The 23,940-nt window shown below is 41.6% G+C and overlaps 1 protein-coding gene across 1 annotated transcript in view; it reads left to right on the forward strand.

Moving 5' to 3' along the window:
• Nucleotides 1–19,330, forward strand: part of NPHP1 (nephronophthisis 1 (juvenile)) — a 42,253-nt gene extending 22,923 nt beyond the window's left edge. The window contains exons 15-20 of the mRNA XM_015416133.1: nucleotides 7,359–7,435; nucleotides 8,110–8,209; nucleotides 10,840–10,952; nucleotides 14,561–14,634; nucleotides 17,061–17,105; nucleotides 19,058–19,330. Of these exons, the coding sequence (XP_015271619.1) occupies nucleotides 7,359–7,435; nucleotides 8,110–8,209; nucleotides 10,840–10,952; nucleotides 14,561–14,634; nucleotides 17,061–17,105; nucleotides 19,058–19,330 (682 nt within the window). The remainder of the gene's footprint in view (nucleotides 1–7,358; nucleotides 7,436–8,109; nucleotides 8,210–10,839; nucleotides 10,953–14,560; nucleotides 14,635–17,060; nucleotides 17,106–19,057) is intronic.
• The last annotated feature ends 4,610 nt before the right edge of the window (nucleotides 19,331–23,940 follow it).

The raw sequence follows: 23,940 nt of genomic DNA on the forward strand, positions 1-23,940 counted from the left end.
ACAAAATGAAACCAAGGGTGCCTCCATGACAGTGGCCCTGGTATGAGACCAGTGTTCCGTTATGTGGGTTCTAACTGAAAGACTCTTACCCCATATAGCAAGGGTAAGAGTTGCTCAGTTAGAACCTATGATCACATAGATAACCAGTCTAGAACTGCAATTTGAAAAATGATATAACAGTGCAAATTCCACTATAGTTGGTTCTCCTTGTATTAACATGAGCAATAGCTGAATGGGTGAAGAGATCCGTAAAGTCCTTTGTTCTCCTAAATCCAATATATAGGAAATCATTGCAGCATAAAATTTGTTTAACCACTATGCCAATGTTTACATATTTTGAACAGAATAGGATGAATGGGAATATTGAAATGCACATGAAATACGGTTGTTAAAGTTAGGTCAGCTGTATTTTCAGTTTCATGAATAATCCTATGTGGATACCCTCTCCTTTGTGCTTGTTAATTGTAATTGTAAGCAGGAGCATCTATTACTTAAAATACATGATTTTGAGAATGCTTATTAACATAGAATATTGTAGTGACAGCTTCAGACAAGTTTTCCTGCCAGCACAGCCTGATTTTTTTCATTCTCCTGCTACATCTGCTTCTATTGGTAAACATTTAACAAGCATATTGTCCTTACATCAACTGCAAGATACATTCAACGTAAAGTGTGTCCTATTTTATATGGAAAGAACTGCGTGAAATATGGATTGGTATCCAGAGGAGATTTCCAGCACTTCTTTCCTTCAGCAACTCATCCAAATGGTCTTTCTTGAGGGCTGCAGGGAAGGGGGTCCTCCTTAAAGACAAGTGCAGTACGTTGCAGAGGACGCATCCAAGGGGAATTGGCTCCTTCCTCATGTACAAACAAAAATGCTTTTCACTCCCACCCTCAGTATGCGCTTTTGGGATGGCCATGGGCTTCTAGAGGAAGAGGGAAGATGGGGAGGATCCAACTTTTTAAGCCCTCTGCATTGGTGATTTTTGGAATTCAGCATAGGGTTCCTTAGAACCCAGCCACCTTCAGCTATATTTATTATTTATGTATTTCTTTTGTACCCCATGTCTCTTCACAATGGGGACCCAAAGCAGCTTTCATCATTCGTTTTATCCTCACAAGAACTCTGTAAGGTAGGTTAAGCTGTGAATGTTTAACTGGCCCCAAAATCACCCAGTGAGCTTCCATGGCTGAGTGGTGACTCAAACCTGGTTCTCCCAGATCCTAGCCTCAAACTGTAATCACTGCACCACACTGGTCTTCATGGGGTGGTTAACAGCCCTGAAAGGGCCCTACCCCTGCCTTTTTACTGATAGAAACCAAGGTTGGAAGGATGGCAATACTGTTGTGGTTGCTTAGCAACCCCCACAGTCACCACTGCAGAGGGTGTTGGTTTCTTTAAAGGTATATTGATAGCTGATCATGGATCTTCTACATAACACATAGTTGAGTCCTCTCTTTCCTCCTCCCTAGAAGCTTATTAAAGACAATCTTATTCATATTTAGCTAGAATAGCACTACTTCCAATAAACCTTTTCTCTGAAAGGCAAGGCAGGACCCGAACCAATGGGGTGACAGATGTCGCAGCCAGATGGCCCTCACATTTCTTAAAGGTATATTGATAGCTGATCATGAATCTTCTACATAACACATAGTTGAGTCCTCTCTTTCTTCCTCCCTAGAAGCTTATTAAAGACAATCTTATTCATATTTAGCTAGAATAGCACTACTTCCAATAAACCTTTTCTCTGAAAGGCAAGGCAGGACCCGAACTGACTAATGCAACTTAATGATGGCCTTTCAGCAGGCAAACCTTTAGTTTCAGTGTTCCAGGGACTCAGCCCAAGGAAGTTGCTTTCAGATATACTTTCTCACCGTACCACATATCTTTGAGCTGGGTTTGGATCATGCCAGAAGAACTATTCATTTCTATGCTTTTGATAAACATGTCAAAGAGCCTGGGCTGAACACTGAAACTTGATGTCATTTAGTATATATTCAGGCACTTAACAGTTTCTGAGAGTGGTTCGACTTGCTAAACAAGTTTCAGTCCCTGAACTGTTTAAAATGTAGATTGGATAAACCAAACCCAGATTTTCTCTTTTGAAACAGCCTTGCGTGTGGACTTTGTGTTCCATCAGTTGTTTATACACTGCCTCCTCAGAAAACCTCCTCAAGGCTGCTTCTATTCTATTGTTTCTTCAGTCTTAAATAAAAGCTTATGCTGACTTTGTCAGGGGCCCCCTAAAATAAGTTAGAAAACTATAGTTTTGTAGAATTTTTAATTTGTAAATTTCTTTAAAATCTTTATTGTTACCCAGCCTGTCAGTTAGGTCAGTCCTGAGACCTTTCTACACAGTCTGTTTTAAAATGCACATTACCCATTTTAATATTTCATAGTCAAGACATCTTTCCTCATTCCTGTGGCAGAGATACCACATTTTCCCAGCACTGGATGCGCCGTACTTTGTATCTGTACTTCTTCTCCCTGAAGGCACAATATCGGTTTTTTTAAAAAGATTTTATTTTTTAATTAAGACAAACATCACAACGACTAAACACACAAATATATAACCCACAAATACATAAATGTGGGGCTTCAGTTACATCATTGGTTTACATGCTTGAATACTTCATACCATATTTGTTTTCCATGTTCCACCTTGTTCTTAGAAAGTTCTTTTGCATACTTTTAAATGTCAGTTTTTATAATCTATGAAAGGTTATATGTCTGTATACTTCATCTATTATATTCTTCAGTTAATTTCAAAATCTAAAACCATGTAATTTCATACATACACAAGCATTTATATAGGTATCTCAATAATAGGGGATTTCTTTACCTCATCAGATTACCTATTTAAATACCTCAACATTTTTTTTTCAAATTTCACCTTATATTCATATTGTTAATGTGTTACAGTATTCAAGCATCCTGGACATCTATGATATGATTAAAAATTCAGAAACTAAAGACATTAGAAGACAAAAAATCTGTAAGGAAATTGGATGTTACAAGTACATCTATTAGGGCGTGCGGGGTATGTTCGACACTTCATTTGGGAATTGCCCTCCTGATGCAACTGCCGAAATATTTTTATCAGTGGACAGTCCCAAAATTAAGAAGAGATTTTACTTTGGCAAGACTGAATGTTCTTCCCTCGGCAGTTTTGGAGGGCAGATATAATAAGGTGTCATACTCTCATAGATCATGCAGATGCTCATATGCAATTGAAACCATTGAACATATGATTATGGAGTGCCCTATATTTGATGAGTTGAGGGCTAATTTAGTCATCCTTTACTAAAGATATGGAACTGCTAAATGTGCGAGCCAAGGTGTCATGACTGCTATCGGATACCAAGGATCGTGTCACCCTCTCAGTGGCAAAATTCATAGGCGCAATAATCAAATATAAGAATACTGAGTAAGGTCTTTTAAAATATTTTCTTTGGTTCTAATTTCTGCTTAAGGTGATATGAGCAGTACTAGATAGATAGATATTGTGCTGTGTCCATGGCCTGGTCAGTGATGAGCAGCACCACCACGTCTCTGCACTACCTCACCTCTATGGCAGCACCATTTCCTGAGCTTTCAGAGTTTTTTAAATGTACTCTGCAGCTGTATGTTCCACTGATGTATGACCCACAGATCTGGGTAACCAGCACTGATGAAAAGCAAAATTTAAAGAGCAGTGTGGCTGTCCCCTGCAGAAGACTGCCCCATGAACCAGGGTTGCTTCCCAGGGCTTCATAGATAAGTTCATCAGTTCACCGGTGACAAGGGCATTTTGTATTCTGGTGGAATCCTCCCAGGAGGGGCAGGGTTTCCCAGACCTTGTGCTGACTTTAGAAAACAGCAAGACAACTTGCTGCTTTTTGATCCTTTCTGAAGTCACTGTGACAGGAGTCTAGCCAGGGAGGAGGGGGGTGCTTGGTCCTGCAGTCATGCTGGACCTTGGATGTGGTCAGAGCACCTCTTGAAGTTGTCACGATCCTACTGTCTCCCAAGATGGAGAGTCAGTGGGCTCCCAAGACCACCCAAAATATGGAGAGGTATTTTTGATTAGGACATGGTGTAAGAGGGGGAAGGAAGAGTAAGGTCCCAATCCCCATTACTACATCTCCAATTCTTACTGCCTAGGACACTTTCCTTTAGATGGCACACTTAGTTCCACTCATGGAAAGCTGATGTCACGTATTGTTTGACTCTTAATACCATCTCCAAAGGAGCTGCGGTGGCTCAAGTGGTTAAGACGCTGAACTGCAGGCTGTGGAAGGTCGGTAGTTCAGCAGTTCGAGACCCAAGTGTGCCGCATGACGGAGTGAGCTCCCGTCTCTAGCTCCAGCTCCTGCCAACCTAGCAGTTCGAAAGCAAGAAATTGCAAGTAGATAAATAGGTACCACTCCAGTGGGAAGGTAACAGTGTTCCGTGTGCCTTGGTGTTTAGTCATGCCGGCCACATAACAGCGGAAATGTCTTCGGACAGCGCTGGTTCTTCGGCTTTGAAACGGAGATGAGCACCACAACCCTAGAGTCGGATTCGACTGGCTTTTGAGCAAGGGAACCTTTACCTTTTACCATCTCCACAGCCACAGACCTAGAAAGTGTTTGATGTGCATGTCAGATTGACCAGGAGTTTTTTCTTCCCCCCTGGTCTCCCTGCTTGCTACTTGATATTCCAGTGGCAGCCACTCTGTGATGTCTGATGCACAAAGAAGTGGGTGCTTCTTTCAGACTGTGGCTCCTCTTTAATGCAGTTGGCAGGGACAGGTGCAGAGAATGCAAAGCATTTCACTTGCCTTTATCACTAAATACCTGTATTAACCTTTATGGAAGATTTTGTAAACACGCAGCTCACATTAATCACTGGCGTACAGGAAATCATACCAAACCAATTAACACTTCTGCGTTTTATTTGACAAGTAGTTCTGGGAACAAGACAACATAAATTATAAGGCAGCCTAGTGACAAAAACATTTTAAAATCCTCTTCATTCTGTTCAGAGGTGGTAATTAATGTTGAGTTATAGGCCAAGATGATCCTAGAAAATGTGAGGTTAAGGAAGAGCCAGGCTTGGAAGTAGCTGCATTTGGATACAGCTTCTACCCTTGATAAACCTGTATCTAGTGTATGATATTCTCCTGAGCCATGACACTTGACATGTGCTCTGTATGAAGAACCAAGTAAAATTTCATTGCTGCTGATATGGGACTTGTGTTTGCTGACGCAGGTTACTTGTGCTGTGTGTATTGGTAAAATGCACATCTGGCTCACCAGTGCATTTGCATTTATGTATTTATATCCCACTTCCTCTCCTTTGGGACTCAAAGCAGCTTTTATAACATCGTTCTGTTCTCCCCTCTTCCATTCTCCCACAACAACAGCCCTGCAAGGTAGGCCAGGCTTTGTCACTCAGCAGAAGCGGGGATTCAAACCCAGGCCACCCATGTTTATCATAGTATTCCATGCAGAAATATTTGCATGTGTGTGTGATCTATCATAGATGTAACAGGTGGAAGTTTTGTATTACTCTACTTGCAGTGCTTATCAGTGGCAATCTGTTCATAAATGTGGCTGCAAGTTATCAAATTATAAGAAATAATGTGTGTACATCTGTAAATTGACCTGGACTCAGTAGACCTGAGGAATCTGCAATAATGGAGTAAAGGAAATAACAGCCTGCTAGTCATCAGTGTGGCATAATTCCAACAATTGCTTGCCCATAGACAGGAATGATTCATCAGCCAAAGTGTACAATCTGAATTGACTCTAAATTCTGAATTGCTGCTGGGTTATCTAGCTGTAGTTGAGTAACCCCTGAGATGCTTCAGAACTAGGAAGTCAGACCATCAGTGCTACGATTTGAAGTGTTTAATACCATCCACCTGTCATCTGTAAGAATTTCACAGGTACAACAGCCCTTTGTCACAATTTGGCCTCTTTTTTTTTTAACAATTTCATGATCCTGGCCATGATAATACACAAAGGGTTAAGAGATGGCTATTTGCCAATTTGTGTGGCTTAGATGAAAAGTGGGGGGTATGGAACAAGTCCTCATGCAAATGCACAGAAATGAACTGGTTAGAATGGAACTCAGAACAGGAGTAAACTTAGCATTAACTAGTCCTACCTTAAAAGGGCCGCAGTGGCTCAGGGGTTTAGGACACTGAGTTACAGATCGGAAGGTCGGTAGCTCGACAGTTTGAGACCTTAGTGCCACGTGATGGAGTGAGCTCCTGTCTCTGGCCCCAGCTCCTGCCAACCTTGCAGTTCAAAAGCAAGAAATTGCAATAGGTAATAGGTACCACTTTGGTAACAGCGTTCCATGCGCCTTGGCGTTTAGTCTTCAGACAGCACTGGCTCTTTGGCTTGGAAACGGAGATAAGCACCGCCCCCTAGAGTCAGATTTGACTAGCTTTCGAGCAGGGGAAACCTGTACCTTTACCTTTTTATTCCTACCTTAAATGACATTTGTTTGTCTGCCCAGTGGGTGTCTTTGAACTCAGAGACGCCTTTCAGGCATTCAGCTGATGATCCAGAAAATCCACTGAGAATGTAGATTGTTGTTTCTGAAACAGTGGACCCTCATGCCATACAGTACACCACTTCTGAAATTTGCAAGAGTTTCAAAATTGGGTCTTGAATATACCTTTGGAAGCTGTGGTGGTGGGGCTTGTTGCAGTCTTTAAGGTTCAGGTATTCTGTACAGGAAGCAAAGCTTGTGTGTTTTTGTATGTGTGCATGCATGCACACATTCCTTTCTGGAGCATTGCCACTTTGGTATGTAGAGTAGAAATACAAAAGAACACACCCTAAGTACTAGCACAAATCTTCTCAGATCTCATAAACTGCCAGATAATATATGAGGGACTATTGTATTGAATGGTCTCTTATGAAAAACGATCTAATAACAATCTGGGCACTCTAGAGATTGATGGGTCTGTTATTGGCTTGTCTTTCATAAGATAGTCCCCAATAAATAGTTTTCCTACGTTACCTGGCATTTTATTGTATTTATTTGGGAGGATTTGTGCTTTGGTACGCAAGGTGACATGTATACTTGCCTCCAAGTTTCTGTAGTTGTCATAAGATGAAGAATGCCTGATGAGAATACACGGCTGAAGAAAATTTATTTATAGAACAAATATGTTTATTTTTATAAAATCCTTAATAGATGATTATTGGGCTTCCTGTTAAGAAAACCCTGCCCTAGAAATGTGTTTTAGTTTTCATTATGGTAATTCAGAAGATGCAAAATATTAAAACTGACCAATACCTTAAATAAACCCTTTTTCACTTATGTAAAAGAGTTATTTTTTATTTTGTTATGTGATGGGGTCATTTCTCTTTTGCAGAACATATGAGTTGCTTTTGAATGGAGGGACTCCGTATGAAAAAGGGGTTGAGGTAGACCCTTCAATTTCAAGAAAAGGTATACGTTATCTGACTTTTTAACTGAAAATGAAAAAGAATGGACGGAAGTGGAAGGTAGCCTATGCACTGTATTAGAAATGTTCATCTTAAATTTGTTTATGATGTGGCACTAAACGTTGTGCAAGATTGACAGTGCCACCCCCTCAAACACTTTCCTGGGAATATTCCCCGTTGAGTACGTCCAAGCAGCGTCTGAGAAGACCTGCTTAGGATGGCATTGTTAAAACATGCAAGACACTGTCAGTAGCTTACAGTGTAATAGCAGGGGAGGAAAGGGGAAGAAATTATTACAATAAAATATTATTTGAAAGTGTAGATAAACTCTGGTTGATAGTCTGATGGGCTGTCAGGACTATGGAGTTAAAGACATTCTAAGAGGTTTGCTAGAAGAAGAAAGGGTAGCAGCATTGCATCTGTATATGAGAAGGTAAAGAATTCAGACCCGGAGGGGAGGGGAGGGGAGGGAGGACAGGCAAGCAATATGTGGATAGAATCAAAGAGAGAAGGAAACAAACTGGAAAATAACAGGTGATCAGGGTGAAGCTGAGCTAGGTGGGCTGGGAAGGTGCTGGAGGGAAAAACAAAGGATTCCTTTTGGATTATTTTAAAGATGCCTTATTTCTGACTCCGGTATCAGTATGCTGCTGTGTTTTTCTTCTTCTTCTACTAAAGCCAGCATCGGCGTTTTCCACCAAATGATAGCACTGAGGAAGCAACCTCAGCTCCTAGTGAAACTGAGATCACTGAACACGCGGTCGAAAGACATACTGAAGTGAGTAAGCAAAATTTGCAGTAGACATTGCATCATGATGGTGAGTTCTAGAGTCTTAATTTTTTCCTCTCACATAGAGTTCCTGTGTATGAGACGTCTGTGAGGTTATTACTGGTTCAAGATTAATTTAAACCCCGCCCTCATATCCTGTGTGTCAGCTGTCAAATACTGCCCAGGTTGCTAAATGTAGCATGTTCGCTATCAAATGTAAAATACCAGCAAGTAAAAGAACAGAGTGCCCCAGACTATGAATCAAAAGAGACTAATTAAGCCCTGAAAATAAATCATGGGCCAGTTATTCTAATGAAAGATATGTGTTATACAAAATAACAACCTTAAAATAAAAAAATGCCAAGGAGTATACTGTGGTCTTCTGTGATTAATTTGTTCCTATAAGACTGCCTGACTGAGGTGGAGATACTCTTGTTTATCTATAGCTTGATAGTTTTACAAGAGGGATTCCAGAAATGATATTAAGCTGCATTAGTCAAATAGCAGCAGCCAAATAGTGTCAAATAATGAAATCAAATATCATTGAATGTTAAATGCCTTCAAATATTGAATGTCAAATATTTGCTGATTATTTTACATGAAAATTACAGAAAAGACTTCATGGAGGCAAATTTGTTTCGGCTCTAGTATTGGCCTGGTTATAAAACAAGAGAAGGTTGCATCTGAGGAGAAGGTACAGAAGAGGGTTGTAGGTTTAGGACATAAGAACATAAGAGATGCCAATGTTGGATCAGGCCAAAGGCCCATCCAGTCCAACACTCTGTGTCACACAGTGGCCAGAAATACCAGATGCCATCAGGAGGTCCACCAGTGGGGCCAGGACATTAGAAGCCCTCCCACTGTTGACCCCCCCCCAAGCACCAAGAAGACAGAGCATCACTTGCCCCAGAGCCCCTATCTATGCCTTGTGGCTAATAGCCACTGATGGACCTCTGCTCCATATGCTTATCTAATTCCCTTTTGAAGCCGTCCATGCTTGGAGCCGCCACCACTTCCTGTGGCAGTGAATTCCATGTGTGAATCACTCTTTGGGTGAAGAAGTTCTTCCTTTTATCCGTTCTAAGGACTGCCCCCCCCCCTCCTAATCTGCACCGCTGTCTCCCTCCTCTTCCCACCCTGTGCTGCAGTAGCGTTTGGAGGTACCATACTGTTCAGCTCCTGCAGTGAGGAGCCAAAGCAAGTGAAGGCCTGGAGGCTATTTACTTATATGGCAGAGTTACACACAGGAAGCATATAATAATATAAAATACGGAACTAAGTTGATACAATGGGTATGCAGACCAATTGTTCAGTCCCCCTAAACACTAATATCTAACTTTTCAGCCCACTCAATCACAGCTGAACCTAGACTCACTGGCTAGAGCAGGTACATTACTCTACTTCTAGCAGTAATTCGAGCTGCTACTTTGGCTGTTTATCTTTTGGCATGAGCTGTGTAATGGACTGTGAACACTTTTAAAAGATGACTGCTTTCTGTGGAGGTGTGCCTTTATCTTCCACCACGTGAAACTGTCCCGTCTGAAGGGTGGTTGTCTCTGTTGCAGAGAATTAATGCAAGCTTGGGAACTGTTTTATAAATCTCACCCAGTGAGCATCTTCTTGGCTTTGATGCAGACTAAACTGGCAACTTCCAGTGATTCCCCTTAACTGCTGCAGACTTCCCCTCATACCATACCTCAGGGGTCACTGCTGCAGACTTCCCCTCATACCATACTCAGGGGTCCCCATCTATCCCCCCAGGAGCAGCATTTGGTGGAGATCAGTGGGCTGCAGTGGGAGGAGGGAGGCAGAAAAGTTCCCTTCTGCCATTGGAACATTCAGTTTGAATCCAACCCAATATTTTGTGTGTGACCTTCCCAGCAGGGGCATTTTTGTTTTCCAGAGTACATTTGGGAAAAGCTGGGGTGGGAAAGACGCTGAATAGCAGGATTGGTGAGCTAGGATTTGGGTGATAAGACTAGATGATTGGAGGTCAGATTTATGATGGGGAGCAACAAACAAGGCAGAGAAGGGAATGCTGTGGCTTGGTTTTGGTGAGGTAAGGAAAAGAAAATACCAGAGTGGCTGTGTTAGTGTATGCTATATGTCAAAACCCAGGATTCTGTATATTGAATTGGATAGTTTCTGTTTTGTCCGGCTTGCTAGGAGTTGTTTTATCTACTAATGTACCTGATGCATTTTGGAGCAGAGCGAGTACCAATCTCTTGTATAAAGTGAAGGGTGGATTTCAGAGATAGCAGGTGTGGTAATCAACGGTGTGTGGCCTGGGAGGAGAAGAACTTGATGGCATTTTACAGAAAAAAAAATGGCGCTTGTGTCCCCTATAGTGTTGGGCCTCTTGATATTCCTACACTAAGAGGCCTAGGAATACAAACTAAACAACATCCTTTGATTAAGATTATTGCAAATCAGTATTTCTGTTTTGTTTCGCCTTTTTTCTTGGCCCTTTAATGGCAGAATCACTTAATTAGCAAAGAAGAATGCGCAATTGGACAACAAAGCAGGTGTTGTTGCCACTGAATTCAAATAGCTTGGAAGTATTTGTGTTAAGATATGGTACATCGTTTCTGTAATAAAACACATTCTTAAAGTTTTTTTCCCCCTCTTCTCTTTTCTAGCCTACTGCCTGAAGTATTAGTTGGCAGTATGTGCTGCATACACCTCCTGCTGTTTTATCGGCAGATTCTGGGAGATGCGCTCCTCAAGGACAGGCTAAACATGCAGAATGCAGGTAAATATGGTTGCTTTTCTGATGGGAGATGTTTCCAGAGTGAAGAGGTGCTGTGGACAGGGCAAAGTTTGAGAGATTGTATCTTTCAGCTTTCATAAAGCAGGGTTCATCTAATTTTTGTCTTGCATGGCCTGCTTATTTCAAATAAGTGTGTACTATCTCAATAGTGTAACTGTTAAGTGATTCTGAGTAGGTGCTCTTGAAAAAAGTGCTTTGTGGATTCATCTAGTCCAGGATCCAGTGCAAGAATCTCACCAACCGGCAGGTGGTAGGTGATCTTCCAGAGAATGGCCTGAGGTCCACTGCTATGCTGTAGCCTCCTTTCTGCCTTTCTTTGTTTAGATAGACAGTGTCTCTTAACCAGTTAGAGTATGTTGAAATAACAGTGGGATGATCTTTTTCTGTCAGTGGCCTGTGGAAGGGAAGGTGTAGAGGCTCGGGGGCACACGTTGTTTATTTATCACATTTTTAATCCCACCCTTTCTCCAAAGAGCTCAGGGCTGAGTACACGGTTCTTCCCTCCCTCCCCAACAGTCCAGCAAAGGAGGTGAGGCTGGGAGAAGGTGAGAGGCAAACAGTCACCCATTGGTAAGCACCTGTGGGAAGAGGGTCAGGGGATGTACAGTAGCTTCAGACCGACTTCCAGGAACACCATGTGGAGCTCATTACTGAGCACCGATGCATGAAACACATGCTGTGCAGCGAGGCAAAATGCACTTCAGAGTATACTTGTGGGCAGTGTTCCCTCTAAGCTGAGTCAATGTGAGCTAGCTCACAGTTTTTTAGCCTCGGCTCACGCGTTTTTGTCTCAGCTCAGGAAGGAGGGCTCCAGAGCAGACTGATTTATGCAGGAGCCAAATCGCTGGCTCACAACTTTAATGCCAGTCGCTCACAAAGCAGAAATTTTGCTCACAAGACTCCACAGCTTAGAGGGAGCATTGCTTGTGGGTTTCCCCAGTAGGACAAATATTGCCCGCCCCCAACCATTTCAAGTCAGGGAAATGGCATGGTGTGTGGGGGGGTGATGCCTTTTCTCCAGGCATGCCACAGAAGAGATCTGAAATCCCCAGACCCATCCTGTGTGCTCTGTAATTTATAAAGATGCTCCCTTGTTAACACTGTGTTATGTAGCCTCTGACCCCTTAGAATCATTTATATTTATTAGATTTGTACCCTGCCGTCCCCGCTGAGGAAGGCAGCTAACATAATTTTTTAAGAACAATTTAAGACCACATAAAATCTAAAGTGCAATACATGAACTAAGGCTTTGGTCCCACAGTCCCCAGTTTAAGATTTGCATTATGTTGATTCAGTCTGATCTTTTAGGAGACTGCGACAATTGAAAGTACATCAGTCACCTAAATACCATAAATTGTGTACTTCTCACCAAGGGTAACCATAACCTTTGTCTGATCTGCTATTGGTAACAAAGGAAACAGATAAAAAAGCTCCTTAAGAATTTTTACTTCTTCTTAATCGCATCTTATTATTCCATTGTATGTTCATTCCCTCTGCCAGTCTACAGTCAGGCATAGGCTTTCTCCTGTTTTATTATATGCCAGTAGTAGTTACAATGTGCTAGTGAAAGTGTTAAGATGAGAATTGATCTTGGTGTGTGACTGAGGGATCCGATGACAGCTTCGCTGCACTATCAGCTGTAATGTGCATTGAATTCAGAAGATGAGTATTGAATTCAGAGGATGCTGGACTCCATGGCTGCTTCTGTACAGAGACAAATAGAAGATGACATCATGTGGATGCTGCCAGAAGTCAAGATGGAGCAGAACATCCACGTGAAAACATGAGTTCAATAGAATATGCATTCGGCTCCTCACAGAGCCTCATCCAGTTTTTGGTTTAATCAGTGCTTAGCTTGAATCAAAGGATGTGATGGATTGGAATCTGATGGGGAAAGAAGACTGCGACAGAAAATTGCTTTTTAAAGTTGGTTCTGGAGCATTAGCTGAGTTCATGGATGAGCAGAGATTTGATTCCTAATATCACAGCCTGCTGTCTATAGTTAGCAAGTACTGAACTAACTTAATTGTAGTTCTCTAGAGTAAATATCCTGTGGTTGCAACTTTTGTATAGAAATCAAATGACATAAAATGCCTTTGACAAAGAATCAGACAATATTTGCACTGTTTCTTTATATTTTGTAGCCTACTGCATCTAACATGTGCTCTGAGCATTGACAGATTTTTAGTATATAGTTGTGTGTATGAGTACAGTGCTACACTCAAAAGGAAATCCATGCCTGCATTTGAATAATGTGGTATTTCTTTTAACGTACACAAATTCTAAAAAATAGAAACCAACATTTTGATATTTACTGACTTATTTTACAAGACCTGAACGGCAAAAAATATGATTTTTTTCTAAAACTGTGTAATGTTGCCAGATGTTGCAATATGAGGGCTGATTTCTACTTTATGTTTTGAACTTGAATACAAATTACTTGTCAAAATAAAGGTTGTACAGGTTAGAATAAGGGTATGTCCCTCTTAAAAAAACACAGAAATGATGACCCACCCCTGTGCTTTAAAAAAATAACAATAATCAGGCATTGAACATATGCAGACATCATGAAAAAGAGAAGCCTAGGAACTCAAAATGCTATGCAAAAGGGGGGGGGGTAGGCAACCTGATAGTTGAGGATGGAGAGGAGAAACTGGATGGGTAGACAAGAGGGGAAGAAACTGGGCAGATAGGGGAGGAGATAGGGAAAAAAGGAAAATTGGATGGGTGCCTGGGATGGACTATTTGAGTAAGGAGAGACATTGGCCATTAGGACAGTGGGCAAGATAGGGAGAAGGGAAATTTGGCAAAGGTGGGGTGGCAGGGAACCAGAGCCTTTGCAAAAGGTAGGTGAGTGGAAGCCACTGAGGAGGAGACTGGATCTTTTTCTTCCCCATGTGTCCTCGTACGCCCCCAACCCAAAAAATCATCCACAAGTGGCTTCCAGATAAAAAGACAAAATAGGGAATTTGTTATAAAAGCATGACAGCACAGAAATGAACTGGCTGCTAATCAGAACTAACAACAATATGCTGCAGGTTCTGAGAATGCAAACAGCAGGGGCAGAAACCATCTCTTTTTCTGCCCCTTCAAAGGCTCAAGAGAAAAGAACAAACCTGCCTCATAAAGCTTAAAATGGAAAAAAACCTAGGCGAGTCTTTGTGGGAAGGGCATTCCAAAGCCTGCGCAACACCAGAGGAGGCCCTGTCTGTCATAAACACCCCACCATATCTCAAACAGTAGATGTACAAAAAGCAGTCGCCTTGGAGGTCCTTCTGGGAACAGGCAGTTTTTGAAGTAGTTTTAGAGAGTATCCTAAATTAAAAATAAAGGTACCTCCTTATAGATGTATCCATTATGATGAATATGTTCTTCCCAAAGGTTATTTAGCACTATAGCAGCAACATAGTCCATGTCCCTTCATAAAGTCACCAACATTTTTTGTTATATTTTAAACTGTCCTTGGTGGATATTCAGAATCACAGAAAGCTGAGAATTGCATTTAAGTAAACCCCAAATTGCTCCTGTCTTAGGTAAAATATCACTACAGCTTACAAAAATAACCAGTGTGTTTTCCATCTACCTTGCAGATTTGATCAGCAATCCGATTTTGTCAACTTTCCCCAAACTCATGGAGCAGCCTGATCTTATGGATGCACTTAGGGTGGGTGGAATGTATTGCATGGCTAATGTGAAAGGACAGCTCCAATGAAATTCTGTTTCTTGCCAGCAGGAGTGGATTGCTTTGCATATTTCTGTCCTACTGAGCTGTTTTAAACAGCTGCTGTGGTGATGTAAGGCTTAGGCAAATATGCTGGAGGCAAAGGAAACAGAAATAGAAGTGTTTGTTGTTTCTTCAAAGACTGGGCATTCTTTTTTTAAAAAAAAGAGGTGATAGGAGGGGGTTGGAATGCAGTTGGAGGGTGTGGTGTACTGAAAGAAAAGCTCTGAAATGTTTGACTTTCCAGTGGCCATTACTGAAGGAGGAATTCCTGTTTACATTTTCATTGCTCTAAAAAGCTGGGGGAGACATGTTAAGTCCTTTGCATATGGTATAGAATAAGACTCCCCTCCCACAAGTCCATGAATCTGTGTGTGGCACTACCCACAAATGAAGATGAAGCCGCCCTGAGCCCGTTCGCGGGGAGGGCGGGGTATAAATACAATGAAATTTTTAAAAAATGCAGGGTGGTTAGGCTAGGGGCTGAATCAAGGCAAGAAAAAGCTATCTCTCAGAACACTGTTTGGCATCTTTGCTACCACAGACTGCGGCTGTCTCCATCTTGTGAACATCCCAGGAGCCTCTGGTTAGCCACAGTTGGAGAGAGGGTGCTGTGTTAGCCAAATTGCCTTATTTCTCTAATAAAATGGGGGAATTAGAACATTAAAAGGCAATGGCTTTAATTAAGGGAACAATAACATATTTATACTGGAGTCCAACTTATCCAGATCCCCAGAAATAGACACAGAAGCTAGAGCTTAAAATATAGTGATTTCTTTACTAATAAATCTCACACGCATACAATAAAAATAAAACAATCATGCACTCAAGCGATACAGTACTAAGAAATTAGATAGAAAGTACAGCGACAGTTGAATTAGCAGGAAGGTATCATCGATGGGGGCAATACTTTACCTGTCTGACGTGATGAGGTGATCCTGCAGCGAAAATAGGGAAAATACTAGGGAAGGGGTTGTGTGTTGCCCGGCAACACATGTGGGAGACTCCAAGCAGCGCTACAAATGGAGTCAGCAAGGTAGGCTGGGGTCAGGTAGGTAGGAAGTAAGAGAGAGAGCAATGGAGAGATGCTTTCTTTTTATACCCTAGAATGACTAGGAAGGGGATGCTCCACCAGTCACGTAGTCCCCAGGAAATCTAGAAAAATCCAGTTACTAAATGGTCAGGAGGATGGATTTAATGGTTGGGCAATTGCAATAATATTCAACTAATGGTGACACCTTTAGAAAGACAAAAGAAAGAAAAGAGTAGTGATGTCCCGGCTCCATGGACGGTCGTTAGTCGTAATGGCCCAACAATCAGCAGCTGCGTTATCAGGGTGGGCGGCGGATGGACGTGACAGCTGCTTAATCCTTTCATGGCTTAAGTCCTTTTGTTTGACAATGAGGAATACATGCAGCATCTGGCAAAGGTGTGTGGGGGGAGATGGTGCCTGCATGATGGAGAAGAAGTCTTCCTATGGAGTGTTTGCAGGAACACTCAGGCTTCCTGTGCAGAGTATGGCTTCTTCTTAGTGAACTGCTGCTGGTTTGTGTGTACTTGTGGTGTCAGGGAGGTTGATTTGCCTCTTGTGGGGAAGCAGGGGTGAGAAGCATCGGGTATACCACGGGACCACGTCTGGCTTGGCACACTGCTTTCGGGCGAGGCTTCCCTCGGCTGGGCACGTGCCTATACTCCAGGAGGTTGGCACCATCTTCTGGCTACCACACAGTCCAGTTCCCTGGCACACTTATTGTACAGTCCAGCGTATAGTTACAGTCCATAGCCTTACAGATGCTGCACAAGGCTCTTGCAGGGCAGCAGCTGGACTAGATGCATCATTGGTTTGATCCAATATAGGCAGTTCACAAGAAAAATCAATGTAATAGCATGTGATGAATGTAAATTCTGAAAGCATTGGGGGTATGTTTAGTGGGGGGGTTTAATAAGAGGGTTTGAGCAGTTTCAGATATTTACAGGAAATTAAAGGATGAATAACTTTACCCCCTGCCTTCTAAAAAGACGGAGACCAGTAGACTTAATCTATAAGAAATGTAGATTTGAATTGTACATTGGGTCACACACACACACACACACACACACACACAAACGTTCAGTAGGACTGTGTCTACATAAGGAGGCTTTGAGTTCTCCTTTCTTGCATGCTTTCAAGGGGAGGTTGGACCAGCATCTGTCAGCTATTACATTCATACATGTGTGGTCTCTTCCCATTTAGGCTTGATTGGGAGATCCAGTTTGGTCACCCACAACTTGGTCCTTGTGTGATTGTGAATGTTTTTCTCTCATGCACTTCTGTCCTTTTTCTTAAATAACTTTTAAACTGATGTAGAGCCTTGGATCTTTATTTTCAGAGTGCCTGGGCGGAAAAGGAAAGCACTCTAAAGAGATCTGAAAAGGTAAGAAACGAAAGCATGAGGGCTTTTCCTGTACCAGTTACATATTTGGGTGGGGTGGGGGGCTGAGAAGACATGGGAGAATAAAAATCTCTGCACTATCTTGTTCGGCCCCTGTTTTTTTATCCCCCTTCCCCCCAACGCTCTGGCTACAATTGCTCCCCCCAATCTGTTTGCTGTTTTCTCTCCTCCCCGTTTGCCCACCTGCTAGGTTGGTGTACTGGTTAAGAGCAGCAGACTCTAATCTGGAGAACTGGGTTTGATTCCCCATTCCTCCACATGAAGCCAGCTGGGCAACCTTGGTTCAGTCACAGTCCTGTCAGAGTTGTTCTCTCAAGAGCAGTTCTCTCAGAGCTCCCTCAGCCCCACCTACCTCACAGGGTGTCCGTTGTGGGGAGAGGAAGGGAAATGAGATTGTCAGACACTCTGAGACTCCTTCAGGTAGTGAAGAGCGAGGTATAAAACCCAATATAAAAACCAACTCCTACTCCTACTCTTCCTCCTCCTGATTTTTGTGCTGCCTTCTCTTCTTCCACGCGCCATTTGCTCCTCTTGCACTCTCCTCCACTTTCCCTCCCCCTCACATCCCTAGTGGTGTGTTTTTGTCCCCTCCCCATCCTCTCACTGTTCCCATTCCCTTTCCATCCTTATCTGTCCCTCCCTTTCCCCCTCACAGCCCTGTGGACATTGCTTCCCCCCCCATCCCCTTTAGTATTCTGTATTCCAGCTCTCCTTAATCATGATGGGGGCCACAACAATCCAAAATGCCACCCCCAAAATGAGGTATTTTTAGTTTGATGTCTGTACATGAACAAATATAACAGTTTCCGCTTTTTTTTACCCACTCCTCCTTTTGTTGAGTTCTGAGATTTTTTCCTTCAACCTGGAGGATCCCTCAACTTTGAACAAACATCTGTCCTAACACTGGGTGGCCTCATTGTGTGGACTTTTAAAGAATCAGGCTGTATGGAACATATCCTGATAGTCCCCAAAGAACTTCATTGGCTGACAATTCAGAGTGCTGGTTCTTATTTTGAAGGCCTAAAGTATATGGAGGGAGGGAACGAGAAATGGTATAGTGTGATCTTGTCAGATCTCAGAAGTTAAGCTGGGTCGGTACTTGTGTAGGGGACTACCAAGGTAGACTCTGCAGAGGAAGGCAATGGAACAAACCACCTCTGCTTCTCACTTGCCTTGAATGCCCCGTGCTGGGGTTGCCATAGTTGACTTGATGGCGCTTACATACATAATACATCTGAAACTGAAGTGCTTGAAAGATCGTACTTCTGTGAGCCCGCTTGTCAGTTGGGTTCAGCCTCAATGGCCCTACTTCCCCGAGATAAGGTAGGTGGCATCTAAAGACAGGACCTTCTTTCCTGTGGCACCTTGACTGTAGATTTTTCTGTGGTGCTCCTGATATTGAACTTCTTGAGCTTTAACTGTCAGGAAGGAGAGATTTGCAAGGCTGAATTGTTTAGGAGGGCGATTAGAGGAAATGGTTAAAGTTCTGCTGTTTGTGTAACTGGTTTTGGTATTGAGGCTGAGAGCTGGTTCTTAGTTTCTGTGATTATAGTGGTGGTTGTAATGGTTTTCATCTTTTTAAAAATTGCAGTATGAGACAATATTTTAACTTGCTTTGAGTCCTTTTTTTGAGAAACATGAGCTAAAATGTCAGAAATAAATAATTTTATTTTTCCAGGCATTTAGTTAATGTATATGTAGTTGTGTTGTTGCTGTTTTTACTGTTGCTTTTAAACACTCTTTTATTCTGCTACTTTTACATTATTTACACTCCTTCATATCCTGGTTTCAGATGTTTTGTTTTAAACACTGCCACCGCAAGTGTTTGTAATAGAGAGGCAACAAAGAAACAGCTTAAATGAATCAAATTGGACAGTAACATATTTTAATGGTTCCTTTCTTCTTCTTCTTCCTCCTCCTCCTCTTCTTCTTAGAGAGACCGGGAACTTTTGAAGTCTGTGTTCACCCTGGTATACCACGATTCTGTCTTCCCTCTCCTCCAGTCCCTACTCCTTCCTGAGTATAGGTGGGCGGAAGAAGAGTCTGAAGGCACTCGCTGGCGAATGATTGCTGACTTCTTGAAGCAGAACCGAGAAAGAGATGGCGCTCTGTCTTCACTGCTTTCATCAGAAAGCCTTCACAAAGCTTTTGATATCACAGAGATTGCATATGATTTCCTAGGGAAGGCACAGAAGAGTAGTCCCTGATTTTGAATGGATTTCAAAGTCCTGAAAATCTATCAGTTGCCATGCGTATAGACTGAACCTATCAGAAAACCTAGCAGGGGGAGGGGAGGAGTTTTGTATGTTTTATAGTATGAATTTTTTATTTTATTTTTATAACCATTTTATAAGTAAATTGTATTGCTATTCTTTATATCATGATATTTAGGGTATTTTTTATGAAGTATGTAAAGATACATTTAGTAACTCTTTGGTAAAGCTCTTCTGCTGAATTTTATACTGAGTTCCTTCAGAGAGTTTTCATTGCATCCCCTTGTCTTTCCTGGAGCCTTTATTACAGCACACATCACATGAATCTCAATACGTATTGCTTAATATTTTAGAAGGTGAGTGGAAAATGTCAGAACATTCAAACTATTCCTGGTAAATCTCAAGAGCTACCAGATGCTGTTGGTTAGTGACCAGATATCTTTATGTGAATGTAAGAATTGATTCTGTGGTAAGCCCTGTTTTGAACATTGATCAATACCCAAAACATCATGGTGGTCCTTGAGATTTGCTGGTAAATGTGAGAATATATTGACAACTGCCTTTCAAAAGTGTGAAGAGATACTGGCAATTTATTCAGGTTATTACATTTACCTTACCATCTGTAAAGAATATGACAAGTAAAACTGGCTAAAAACCAATTAAGCCCTGATCCTGACACATGTATTATCTCAGTGCTGATATGCAGTCACCATGTGGGATCTGTACGGTTTTGTGGTCCTCAGCTTTGAGGCTGAGATAATAGATCAGCTGATCAGAAATTACCTAACTACACTTGGGGCGGTTTTCTCTTTTTTTAAGGGTTTTTTGGTAGTCTGCATAGCCATAAATCCCCGGAGGCCTTGCAGAAAGGTAAAATTAGTCATTTGAATCAATGAAAATAAATAAAAACCACTGAAACGAACAGCACTGAACAATCAAAGCAGCAACCGTTTAACTCAGTGTAGTATCCCACAAGTATTTTTAGAGAGGGAAGGATTTCTGTTCACTGAAAATGGCTCTCCCACCTTCCCTCTCCTACTGAATCCCAGAATGCTTCCATCCACAGATGCTCCCTGGTGGATCCAACCGTAAGTCATGCTGTCACTGCACACAAAAGTCCCTTTTGGAGTGTCATTGAAAATTGTCATTTTGGCATTGCAAGCTGAAATCTCCTAAGACTGGAGTGTTAGACTGCCTCAGAAATTTCCCCAGAGGTTATATTGGTACAAATCTAACTGAAGTGAAAGAGGCTAGAGCCTACAGCATAGTGTGGAAATAGGGCTGTTAATCTGTCATGTAAATTATTAAAGATATTTTTTTTAATAAGCCCAAAACAGAATAGAGCCATGGCACTCAAACCGAGAGGAGACTAGTTCAGCAAGGCTAACCAGAAATAAGGCATTGTTTGGATGTGTTTCCAGTCAATTAACACCAAGACGATAGCTCAAGATAGCTTAGAGGGAACATGTTAGTCAATGCAATCCTTCCACATGACCTTAAAATGTTTAGGAAAAATGCGCTGCCATAACCCGAGAAGTTTTTATTTCAAAGTTGTTATAACATTAAGCCATTAATTGTTTACAAAATGTCTTACATTAGGGCATAGAGACTAACAGGCAGACTGTGGCAGTCATGAACAGTATTTGGGAGTGTCTCATACATAACATTTCTCTAAACTGGGTGTAGAGAACAAAGTGTGAATATGTGTGAATATCTGTTTCACTATGTTTTCCTGTGTTTGGCAATTATAGTGGCCTCTAGACACACATTCAGTAAAACAGACATGACATAGCAGATGGGTGAAATAAAAGGAAAATAAACACACACCTATTTTATTTCATATATGATTTTTATATTATATTCTTTACTCTAAGAGAATGGCCCTTGGACTGGCATATAACAAACTCCCAAAACAATGAAACTTCATAATAGTATAATGTCCCACTAAGAACAAAACTAGCCACATTTAAAATCTTGCAAGTGTAGGTGAAGAAGTTCTTGGTTTCAGATGGCTGGTTGCCTCCAATTCACACCGCTGTGAATGAGGAGACAAACCACTGGACTGGAAAAGAGAAAAATGGAGTCATTGTGACCAATGTTCCCTCTAAGCTGTGGAGTCTTGTGAGCAAAAATTCTGCTTTGTGAGCTACTGGCATTAAAGTTGTGAGCGAGCCATTTAGCTACTGCATAAATTAGTTTGCTCTGGAGCCATCCTTCCTCAGCTAGGACAAAAATGTGTGAGCTGGAGGCTAAAAAGTTGTGAGCTAGCTCACACTAACTCAGCTTAGAGGGAACACTGATTGGGACCATCTTCTCCCCTTACGCACTGTAGGATCTTTTTTTTTTTTAATTAAATTTTAATACTACATCAAAAATACCAAAACCAAGCAGAGAATAAATACCAAACAGTAAACACTTTGCTTTAAAAGTTCTAACTACATTGAAGTCTAAATCCAAAAGCATTAAAAAAAAAATCGTTACTAATAAATATATATCGACTAAAGACTCTTGTTATGAGGACACTGATAAAAGCTATACTGTTGTATACAGTGCAGAGTTTTTAATACTGGGGTATGTTATGCTATTTTATATTCAAAAGCATAACCAAGAAGCATAGGCCGGATTGTTTGGAAGTAAATCCTTCTCAGTCATATACTGAAGGTAAGGGAACCAGGTGCGCTCAAAGAGTGATTTCGTTGTACAAAGATTTGTTTGAGCTATATTTAAAGTGTCACTTATCTTATCCATCAGGAATTGTTCCCACACTTTATTTCTCCAGGCCTCTAAACTTGGAGACTTGGGTGACTTCCAGGCCGCTGCGATGGTGGTTTGTGCCGCCAACACTGTAGGATCTATAAGCTCACTACTTGGTATGGACAGCCATCTACCTTTCACATTTTTATTTTGTCCTTCATGTAGTTTATTTTGTCCTTCATGTAGTCTTTGTCCTTTATGTTATTTTTGCAACCACTCTGGTATGAGAATATTTCTTGAGGACTATGGCATGGGGGGGGCGGGGGTTGAACCTGCCTCCCACACATGAACCCAATACTAGCCATGATACAACATTGGTGTGCTGAGAAATGACCCTGAAGCCTGGGTAAGTCCCCCTCTGAACTCCCAGTCCCAGCAAAGGGTACCGTTGTGTGCCCCCAGAGTTTAATGTACCAGAATTGGGCTCACCCAAAGTAAAAACAGTAACGATTTTATTAGCACTCCTCTGGAGAGTGTAAAAAATTGTATAGTTGGTTTTTCAAAAAGTATGGATTTTAACATTTTCTTGAAACCCCTGCTTCATCTTCATAGGATTATCTGCTACTTGATAGTGCCATTCATCTGGATCCTCTGTCTGGTTTTTGATCTAAGCAGAAAGAAAGGTGACAGAAGGCATCCTTCTCTGTTGTTAACCTCAGAGGAGAATGCTCAGTGTGGCTTCAGCTTTCAGAGAGAGAGAGTGTGTGTATCTTTTGGGGAGAAAGTAACAAGTGATCTGGGACTAGAGATGTAAAATTTCTAGAAATGCTGGGAAAAATTGAAACACATGTAATACTTGCTGTCCTATCAAGCCTAAACTAATTTTACTGCTTTAACAATAGAAAATGCATCATTTATAACTTACTCAGTATATAAAATAGCAATATTTGAAACATTTGTAGAATTTGAAGGTTATAAATGCCGCATTTTTTCTACAAGCAAAACTGCAAATATACCCAATATATCTTAGAAACCTGCAAGATGATGCAACCTATGCTACCTTAGCCCATATACTTTAATTTTTGCTATCTGAAAAAGAAAGATATAAAGGGAATTAAACAGAAAATATATGCTTTGTGTTAAATAACATAAAATATATTATTTGGTCTGAAAAAAGGATCTCACAAAGGGTCCATAATAATATCTGCACAGCTAGATGAAGATCCAGTGAGATGCTGTCTTCTTCCTTCTGTAGCTACTGGTTAGAGAACTCAGTTCTCAATGAAATTTTCAGAGTTTTCTTCTGAGGCTTTGGTGCACTTTCTGCCCCACCTCCTTCTGATCTTCTTTTCCCAGCAGCAAAATAGGGCAATAAGCTACTTGATACCCAGTCTTTGGATATATGTCTCTCAGTGGTTGGAGGGAGAGGTGCAAAGGTCAACCAGAAGAGAAGAGTCAGGTCAAAAGGGCCACAGAAGCAATGAAAGCACTGCATGCTGCCCCCATGATGATCAGGTATCCTTCTAGGTGTGGAAATGCATCTTGTATTTAAGAGCTGTATATGTCTATTCAGGGCATGACCAACTGGTCTTTAAGAGCATTTCACTCATTCTAAAAGACAGAATATTTAATAGGAGGCGTTTATTTCAGTTTGTTGTTCGGTTCTTCGCTACCCCATGGACCACATCACGCCAGGCCCTTCTGTCCTCTGTTGTCCTCTGAAGTTTGCTCAATTTCATGTTTGTTGCATCGATGACACTGTCTAACCATTTCATCCTTTCTTCTTTTACCTTCAGCCTTTCCCAGCATCAGGGTCTTCTCCAGCAAATGCTTCCTTCTCATTTGGTGGCCAAAGTATTTGCGCTTCAGCTTCAGTATCTGGCCTTCCAGGGAACAGTCAGGGTTGATTT

Source organism: Gekko japonicus, unplaced genomic scaffold, assembly GCF_001447785.1.
Source record: "Gekko japonicus isolate JY-2015 unplaced genomic scaffold, Gekko_japonicus_V1.1 scaffold339, whole genome shotgun sequence".
Lineage (NCBI taxonomy): Eukaryota > Metazoa > Chordata > Lepidosauria > Squamata > Gekkonidae > Gekko > Gekko japonicus.